The following is a 10168-nucleotide window of genomic DNA, read 5'->3' as shown; positions in this document are numbered from 1 at the left end:
CTCAAGAAGAATGTGGTTTATGATGAATTCATTTTGAAGACTTTGGAGCATCTAGCGGCTGAAAATTCTGAAGTTAAAGATAGACTCAAGCATTAGGATGAAAAGACTTCAAAGATTGAAGGGCTGCTTGGAGAGATCTTATCAAGACTACCACTCCCTCATAAACCCTAGCTTTTTTTAAAACTTTGTGTTATCTTTGTTTTCTATTTCATTTATGTACTGAGTTTTTTGTTTAATGAAATGAAAATTATATTCTTGGTTTACTTTGTCTTTTATTTTGTCTTTTTGAATGATGACAAAAGGGAGAAAGAATGACTCTGATTTTGATATATATAATTCCAATTCTGAAACCCAAACATGTCTTTATATATTTTGACATTGGTGATTCTGAGAACTTTGAAAAAGTTCACTATGTTAACCAAATGTTTCAGGTTCTAAGGCATTAACCAAGCAAGTTGAATGAAGTTCATAGGAACCAGGCTTATGTTTAAGAATCATGCTTATATTTGAATAGTTAACTATGAAGTTTGTAGTTAACCATACATATTCTTGTTCCGAACTAAGTTCAAGTGATCAAGGTTGAACCAGACGTATACAAGCTTTGAACCAAATATATACAAGTTCTGATAAAAACCAGACATGAGGAATACAATCAGGATATGAAAGCTATGACAAATCATGCTTTGTGACGAGATTGATATCCAGAATTTCTGACACTCAAGCAAGTATTCTTAATTAAATACTTATGTACCTAAGTTATTGTGTTATGGGAAGTTACTTCATCCATTATAACCAGAATTCTTCCATATGGGAAGATGACAACCATGCTTTAGTAATTAGACTTCTTCCTTATGGGAAGTTATTTCTTTCATGCTGACTGAGATTTTTATATGTGTTAAGATTATTTTAAGTCTTAAATTCAGGGGGAGCTTGGAAACCTAACTCTGATTTTCTAAGCTAAAAAATAATTTTTAATAGTATAAAATTCATGGGGAGCTTACAAACCCCACTCTGATAATTTTATGTGATTAAATCAAGTAAAAATTATTCATTAAAATACATGGTTTTGTCATCATAAAAAAAAGGGGGAGATGTAAGAACAAGATTTGGTTCTGCATCTAGCCTTTAGTTTTGATGATAACAATATATTGTTTCTTAGAAAATAATTTTGTACACTAATGGTTTTTATCTAGTGTGTAACTTTTCCTAACATGTTCTACTTCTGAAGCATTGACGTCTGACGTCATCAGATTCTGGAATCAACCCACTCTGACTCTAAAGAGATACAAGTACTTTACAAGATGCCATCAAGCTCTAGAAAGCTCTTAGGCAATGGTTCTGATGAACGTTTATGCTAAAGCTTCTGACTATGAATCTGATTGAAGAGCCTCTTAAGGATTGTCAGCCTTCAAGATTCTGTGCTCAAGTTCTGAAGATTATGAAGAACAAGATCTGAAGACTCTGAAGACCAGGTTCTGAGGAACTGTGTCAAGACTCTGAAGACCGAGGTTCTGAAGATTTTGTCAACCAGTCTCTTAATCCTTCTAAGCATGCTTCAACATTATTTCATCAGAAGCTTTTGAATATTAGAAGATAAGATCAAAAGATTTTGCACCAGAAAAATAGTACATAATACAAGATCACCCTTCCCTCCACTACGCTGATTTTGTGGGCTAAGGATAATACTATTGTACCATTTTATCTCTTATATGCAAACCGTTACACAAAGAGACAACTCTAATTTTCTTTCCAATTCTACCCTTCAATTGATCTTTTAACTGCCTATATAAAGAAGACTTGGAAGAATAGAAGAACTATCATTATTTAGTGACAACTATCATTATTTGAAATTATAGGTGTTTAAAGTCAAGACACAAGAGACAAAACACCAAGACAACAAGATATTATTATTTGTTGTGATGATGTGTACATTGTAAGTTGTTTTGTGTCATTTTGGTTTTGATGTAATATATAATTTTTGGTTTCTAATGGAATTGTGTCATTGATGTAATACAAGTTTTGGTTTAATTTAATTTTAAAATGGTTGTATTGTTATTTCTAGTCTGATATGATTAAGAAATATTTAGATTTAAAATATGGGAATACTGTAAAATAATAAAAAATAATATATATATATATATATATATATATATATATATATATATATAATAAATAAATAAATAAATTATACCATAACAAATTTTAACTCAACCGTTGTTATAAGTAACGCGCACTATCTAGATTAATAAAAGGCAAAAATGGCGTTGCTGGGATTCAATTATAAATTATTTCACAACGGTCGTTTACTTTAACCGTTGTTATAAGTAGCACACTACCTAACTTATAACCACGGTCACTCCTCTGTTGTAAAAACTAGCATACGTACAATCACATGCTACCTAATAACGGATATGAAACCGTCATTATATTTGTTTCGCAACCATCATTATACATGTTTTATATAATAGTAACCTTTTGAACCTTGGGATGTCCACAATTTTTTTTCAACTTCCTATAAAGATGTTGTCCAACTCAGTTGCTAGAAAAACTACATCCGTCATAATTAAGAATTTGACAAAACCGTATCTCTTTCCTCTATGATCCTCCTTCTTAGATGGAATTATTACCTCATATATGTCCCAAAATCCCATAAACACCTCATAATCTCATATGCTCTACAATCATATGAAATTTAAGCAAACACGAATGTCATGCTTCTTATGCTTCTTGCTCCTTCCTCCCTTCGTTCACCACTACCCACATTATCCCAAGGTTTTGTCTTCATAAAATGTCGGCTCATACAGTTCACCACCTTCTTCCAGTCTACCATGGATAAGATGCAATATAGTTCAAGTTTTTCTGGTTTTTTCTTCATAAAATGTCGGCTCTTACTATTCACCACCTTCTTCCAATTTTCCATAGATAAGATGCAAGATAGTTCAAGTTTTTATGTCGATGATGGATGGTTGTTGATGAAACTACGAAAGATAAAGAGAAGTTAGACATTTCCTTGGCTTAGTGAAGATGATGTCAATAACTTTCAGAACTCATTCAAATTCATACTTACATGTTGAAATATTAAACTTGATTTGAGCCTAATCTTATTATTTGATTTTTGGGCTTAGTTTATTTTGGGTAATGTTTCTAGAAAAGTCTTGTAGTATTTGGAGTATCTAGATATTTCTTAAGATTGTAATATTTTCTAGAATACTTTTTGAATGTATAGAGTTGAGCACTCTCTAGAATTAGTGTGTCTAGAGTTCTCCTTAGTGTACTATAAATACATATGTAATCCTATACTTTTGAATCAAGCACAAAAATACAAAGTTCTCTCTTCCATAAATAATTGTCCTACCTATCAAGTTTCTATTTAAGCCTCTATTCCCACACACACTTTATCTAAACACAAAAAGGGTTTATTTCCAACAAAGTGGCATCAGAGCTTCAATGTCCTAAAAAAATGTCGAATGAAGGTTTCTCTTTCCAAATGCCGATGCTCACAAAGAACAATCATGAAAATTGAAGTATCAAGAAGAAGCCGCTACTAGGAGCTCAAGATGTGTGGGATATCGTTGAGAAAGGATTCAAGGAGCAAGATGAAGCCTCGTTAAGCCAAGGTGTAAAGGAGACATTGAAAGAGTCAAGAAAGAGAGATAAGAAAGCTCTCTTCCTTATTTATTAATCAGTGGATGGAGATACATTTGAGAAGATATCCAACGCAACGACGACCAAAAAAGCATGGGATAAACTTCAAACTTGCAACAAAGGAGTGGAATAGGTGAAAAAGATCTGTCTTCAAACTCTTAGATGTGATTTTGAACGTTTATTTATGGAAGAGTCCGAGTCAATTTCTGATTATTTTTCTCGAGTATTGGCCATAGTCAATCAACTTAAAAGAAATGGTGAAGATGTTGATGAGGTGAAAGTCATGGAGAAAATACTTCACACTTTAAATCCAAGTTTTGACTTCATTGTTACCAACATTGAAGAAAACAGGGATTTAAAGGCCATGACTATTTAGCAACTCATGGGTTCCTTACAAGCATACGAAGAAAAACAAAAGATAAAAATTAAACAAAAGGAGGCTATGGATCAACTACTACAACTCAACGTAAAGGAAACAAATTATGCGAATTATAAGAGTCAAAGAGGACGAGGTCGTGGCCAAGATCGTGGGTGTGGACGAGGACATAGAGGAGAAGGAAGAGGTTGTTACAACAACAACTCTAACAATGGAGAAAGAAGTTGGAATCCACAAGCAACAAGAGGTCGTGGAAGAGGAAATTAATGGTCGCGGTGTGACAAATCATAAATCAAGTGCTTCAACTGCAACAAGATCAGTCACTATGCATCTGAGTGTAGATTCTCTAAGAAGGTTGTGGAGAAAGCTAACTTTGTAAAAGGAAAAGGCGGAGAAGAAGATACTTTATTGCTCGTGTGCCAAAACCAAGTTGAAGAGAAAAGAAACAAATGGTACCTCGACACCGGCGCAAGCAATCACATGTGCGGCGATTGAAGCATGTTCGTAGAGATCAATGAAGCGACAACTGGCAATGTCTCATTTGGAGATGACTCAAAGATACCGGTCAAAGGCAAAGGTAAAATTATTATACGCTTAAAGAATGGGAGTCATCAATTCATATCCAATGTCTATTATGATCCTAACATGAAGAATAATATTTTGAGTTTGGGACAATTATTAGAGAAAGGCTATGACATCCACTTGAAAGAACATAGTCTTTTCTTAAGAGATTGTAGACATAACTTGATTTATAAGGTGCCTATGTCAAAGAATAGAATGTTCCTCTTGAACATTCAAAATGATGTTGCAAAGTGTCTCAAGACTTGCTATACCGACTATTCGTGGCTATGACATATACGATTCAGACATCTCAACTTCGACAGTCTAAAATGTTTGTCAAAGAAGGAGATGGTGAGAGGCTTGCCTAGTATAAACCATCCAGACCAACTATGTGAAGGATATATAGTTGGGAAGAAATTCTGGAAAAGCTTTCCAAAGGAATCAACGTCAAGAGCGACAAAACCGCTAGAGCTCATATACACTGATGTCTGTGGACCAATCAATCAAAACTCTTTTGGTAAGAGTAAATACTTTCTCCTCTTTATTGATGATTATTCTAGAAAAACATGGGTTTATTTCTTGAAGGAGAAGTCAGAAGTGTTTGAAAACTTTAAGAAGTTCAAAGTCCTTGTGGAGAAAGAAAGTGGTATTTCCATTAAGGCCATGAGATATGGCCAAAGAGGAGAGTTCATTTCAAATGAGTTCCATAAATATTGTGAATACATGGAATCCACTGCCCACTAACAATGCCAAGATTACCTCAACAAAATGGAGTAGCAGAGAGAAAGAACCGGACCATACTTAACATGGTGCGAAGCATGCTTAAGAGCAAGAAGATGCCGAAAGAGTTTTGAGCCGAAGCAGTGGCATGCGCGGTTTACTTGACAAACTGTTCCCCAACAAGAAGCATGCATTAGAAGACACCACAAGAAGCATGGAATGGAAGAAAGCCTGGGATCTCTCATCTCAAAGTGTTTGGAAGCATTGCCTATACCCACGTTCCAGATGAAAGGAGAACAAAGCTCGATGATAAAAGTGAGAAGTATGTATTCGTGGGTTACGACTCAAGCTCCAAAGGATACAAGCTCTATAGTCCAAATAGTGGAAAGATCGTCATAAGCCGTGATGTGGAGTTCGAAGAAGAAGATTGTTGGGATTGGAGTGTTCAAGAAGACAGGTACCATTTTCTTCCTTACTTTGAAGAAGAAGACGAAATGGAACAACCAATGATAAAGAAAAATATTAAACCACCGGCCTCACTGACACCAAGGTTGGATGAAACAAGCTCAAGTGAGAGTACACCACGACTAAGAAGTATTTAAGAGCTTTATGAGGTAACCGAAAACATAAATGACATTAACCTTTTTTGCCTTTTGGGTAATTGCGAGCCTCTAAGCTATCAAGAAGCAGTTGAAAACGTAAAGTGGAGAGATGCCATGGAAGAAGAAATCAAGTCAATCACGAAGAATGATACATGGGAACTTACTACACTTCTACGAGGACATAAAGCAATCAGAGTAAGATGGGTGTACAAGGCGAAGAAGAATGCAAAAGGAGACGTGGAGAGATACAAAGCAAGATTGGTGGCGAAAGGCTATAGTCAAAGACAAGGAATTGACTATGATGAGGTATTTTCCCCTGTTGCTCGTCTTGAAACTATTAGACTGATCATTTCTTTGGCAGCCCAAAATGAATGGAAGATCTATCAAATGGATGTGAAGTCGTCCTTCTTGAATGGTTTTCTCGAAGAAGAAGTTTATATCGAGCGACCACAGGGATATGAAGTAAAAGGGAAAGAAGAAAAAGTCTTGAAGTTGAAGAAGGCATTCTACGAACTCAAGCAAGTACCGAGAGCTTGGAATGTTCGAATCGACAACTACTTTCAAGACAAGAACTTCATCAAGTGTCCATATGAGCCTGCACTCTATATTAAAATTCAAAGTGGAGATATTTTGATTGTGTGCTTATATGTTGATGATTAGGTCTTCACAGGGAACAATTTAAGCATGTTCGAAGAGTTTAAGAAAGACATGTCAAATGAATTTGAGATGACAGATATGGGGCTCATGGCATATTATCTCGACATCGAAGTAAAGCAAGAAGACAAAGGAATTTTTATCACCCAAGAAGGTTATGCCAAGAAGTCCTTAAGAAGTTCAAGATGGATGATGCCAATCCAGTTGGCACCCCGATGGAATGTGGCAACAAGTTGAGTAAGCATGAAAATGGAAAGATTGTTGATCCAACTCTTTACACAAGTTTGGTTGGAAGTCTGCGTTACTTGACAAGTACAAGGATGAATATTCTCTATGTTGTAGGAGTCGTAAGTCGCTACATGGAAGCTCCAACAACAACTCACTTCAAGGCGGCAAAAAGAATCCTTCGATACATCAAAAGTACAACAAACTTTGGCTTGCATTATTACTCTTCTAACAATTATAATATTATTGGCTATAGTGATAGTGATTGGAGTGGAGACTTGGATGATAGAAAGAGCACTATTGATTTTGTGTTCTTTATGGGAGATACTGCTTTCACTTGGATGTCAAAGAAGCAACCTATCGTCACACTGTCAACTTGTGAAGTTGAGTATGTTGCCTCCACATCATGTGTTTGTCATGCAGTTTGGCTAAGGAATTTGTTGAAAGAATTAAACATGCCACAAGAAGATCCTGTTGAAATATGTGTTGACAATAAACCAAGACTTGCTTTGGCAAAGAATCCTGTATTTCATGAAAGAAGTAAGGACATCGACACTCGTTACCACTTCATAAGAGAATGCACAGAGAAGAAGAAGGTGAAGTTGAAGTATGTGATGTCTAGAGATCAAACTGCCGACATTTTCACCAAACCACTCAAATTGGAAACTTTCGTGAAGTTAAGGAATATGCTTGGAGTCATAAATCAAGTTTAAGGGGGATGTTGAAATATTAAACTTGATTTGAGCCTAATCTTATTATTTGATTTTTGGGCTTAGTAATTTGAACTTAGTTTATTTTGGGTAATATATCTAAAAAAGTCTCGTAGTATTGGAGTATTTAGATATTTCTTAAGATTGTAATATTTGCTATAATACTCTTTGAATATTTAGAATTGAGAACTCTCTAGAATTAATGTGTTTAGAGTTCTCCTTAGTGTACTATAAATAAATATGTAAGCCTACACTTTTGAATCAAAGAAAAATACAAAATTCTCTCTTCCATAAATAATTCTCCTACCTATTAAGTTTCTATTCAAATCTCTATTCCCACATATTTTCTCTAAACACAAAAATGATTTATTTCCAACATTATGCTGACATAATCATTCAAGTCATACATAGAACAATTAGTTTTACTTTTTGGTTAATCTACTTTTTTAAGCTTAAGTTAGTTGAAAATAGAAAAGAAAAGTCATGCAGAACACACGAACTACAGAATAACCTTGTCCTATTCACATTTACGATGGACTAGGCAAACATTCAGAGCTGGAACAAGATTTCTGTTTTTCAATATTCACACTCATTGATTTAGCTTTATTAGTATACAATTTCTTTACATTAGAACTTTGATCCTGCATTAACCTAGCCAAGCTTCTCTTCGCATTGGCTCTAAAAGGACAATTCGAAGCCAAAAAACCATCCACTAAATGTAAATAAGCCTCCAAGTCATGACAACATGCCATGTCAGCATCTGGCTTCAAAAACGGCGACATCTTCGTATCCACACGTAGCTCCGCTCCCACGTGCGAGTAAGCCAACGGTGTTTTCTCATCAAGCATGTCAGCTACAAAACCACCAACCTTAAAACTTCTTAGTTTTTGTTCGAACTCTTCGCTAACAAACATACCAGGAACTCTAGTGATAACGTCTTGGGAATTTACTATTCTCAAAACTTTTACATTTTGTGCTGTGATTTTGTTTCCATAAGCTTTGTTACCAACTTTGGGTCCACCAAAGGAAAAAACTGCCACGGGTGGCACGTGTGGGCTACACGTGCTAACGTCATCAGCTACTAATAAAGCCAAAGCCGCGCCGAGGCTGTGTCCGGTTACCGTTATACTAAGCGTTTCGCCTTTGTAAACTTCCATGAGCCGTTTCACTTCTTCGACCACCGACTCGGCTAAGCTTGGGACATTAGAACCTTTGGTTTTATATAAGCTAAGAAACCCGCATTCCACTTTGGGCTTTTTTCCGTTTTGGGCCTCTGTTTCTATTAATTGGGCCCTCATATTTTCGGCCCATTCAAGCCACGTGGCGGTTCCACGGAGAGAGATAACAATATCTCTTCTTCCTAAACGTGAAATCTCTCTTCTGTCCTCGCAAACCGCGATATATCCGATCCAGCTGGATTTCTGGCTCATCCAGTTGGATTTACCGACCCATTTGGGTAATTCAATTGATGACGTGGCGTAGAGGCTTTTTGTTACTTTGTAGAATTTATCAGGGAGTGACACGTGGCGTGCATGAGGATGATCGTGTTGTGACGTGTTTGGGTCGGTGTGAAAGTAATGATACGCGGCTTGTACGAATTCGCCGTAGCGAACGACTTCTCGCCGGAGATTCTCGTCGAGAGGGTCTAGCATTCCTTTCCAGTAGTTACAACCGTGATATTGTCTCCAGTGGCTGCCGAGCGTGTTGCGTGGAGAATACTCCGCTGTTTTGGAGAGGAGGCGTTGGAGGTTTTTGAGGTGGCGCGGTGACATTTGTTCGTCTGTTGTTTTCTTGTCTGTAGACCATAGGTTTGATAGGTCGAGTCCTTCTAGAATGTTCTTTGATTTCTTTTCAGTTACGGTTGTTGTGGTTGTGGTTGTTGTTGTTGTTTGGTCGTTGGTTTGGATTGGTGCTTGTTGTTTTTTGAGAAGATTTTCGAGGTTTGAGAGATGCAACCGTGTGGAAGAGGCTCTGCATGTGAAGGCGGTGGTACGATTGGTTTGGAACATGTTGAGGTTGTGCGGTGGTACAGGGGAGTTGGTCATCATCTTCATGGGAGACAGACAGTGTTGTGATGTGCTGTCGTGTTCTGCGATGCTTGAAATTAATGAAGCAACTAATCTGAAATGAAATGGATGGAAGTGTGTATTTAAAAGAGGAGTGTTTGGTTGGTTATTGACATTGTTGCTTTAAGGAAATAATCAAATGTCGTGGATGTGACCTTTTTTGTTGTTGATGAATGAATATAGTGAATGCGACTTTGTGATAAAATAAGAGGAGAATTTTTTTTTGGCAAGAGTCAACATGCCTGAGTTAGTCTTTTCCTTTATAAAAAAATCCAAAAAATAACTTTTTAAATATGCCAGTAATTTTCCTTTATGTCTAAAATAGAGTTAAATAACTTTTTCATTCTTATAAAATTTATATCCTAGTTTACTACCGGAAGGCATGACATGTATTAATTTTATAATTTTTTTACTTTTTATTTTAATGTCAACGTTCGTTTTAGTTTTTAAACATCTATTTGTTGATACTTCCTGACTGAATGAAAATGATGTGCAATAGAATTCATTCATATTCACACGTACACGCGCTTGCGTTTTTATTTCAGTTTTTAAATATTCAATCGTTGGTACTTTGTGACTGAAGATGATATGTAATAAACATACAAACAA

At 36.0% G+C, this 10168-nt stretch overlaps 1 protein-coding gene across 1 annotated transcript; it reads right to left on the bottom strand.

Annotated features, from left to right (window-relative positions):
* Positions 1-7993: 7993 nt before the first annotated feature.
* LOC127074236 (phospholipase A1-Ibeta2, chloroplastic-like) lies at positions 7994-9758 on the bottom strand. The gene has a single exon (XM_051015539.1). It carries the CDS (start codon positions 9545-9547, stop codon positions 8021-8023), a length of 1527 nt encoding a protein of 508 aa, XP_050871496.1. The 5' UTR covers positions 9548-9758; the 3' UTR covers positions 7994-8020.
* Between the last annotated feature and the right edge of the window lie 410 nt (positions 9759-10168).

This window comes from Lathyrus oleraceus, chromosome 4 (genome assembly GCF_024323335.1).
Source record: "Lathyrus oleraceus cultivar Zhongwan6 chromosome 4, CAAS_Psat_ZW6_1.0, whole genome shotgun sequence".
In the NCBI taxonomy this organism is placed as follows: Eukaryota; Viridiplantae; Streptophyta; class Magnoliopsida; order Fabales; family Fabaceae; genus Lathyrus; species Lathyrus oleraceus.
The sequence above is the reverse complement of the archived record's forward strand: the minus strand, read 5'-3'. Positions and strand labels throughout refer to the sequence as shown.

Coding starts and splice junctions, on each gene's coding strand:
- LOC127074236 (XM_051015539.1), bottom strand. CDS start 9,547: ATGAAGATGATGACCAACTCCCCTGTACCACCGCACAACCTCAACATG.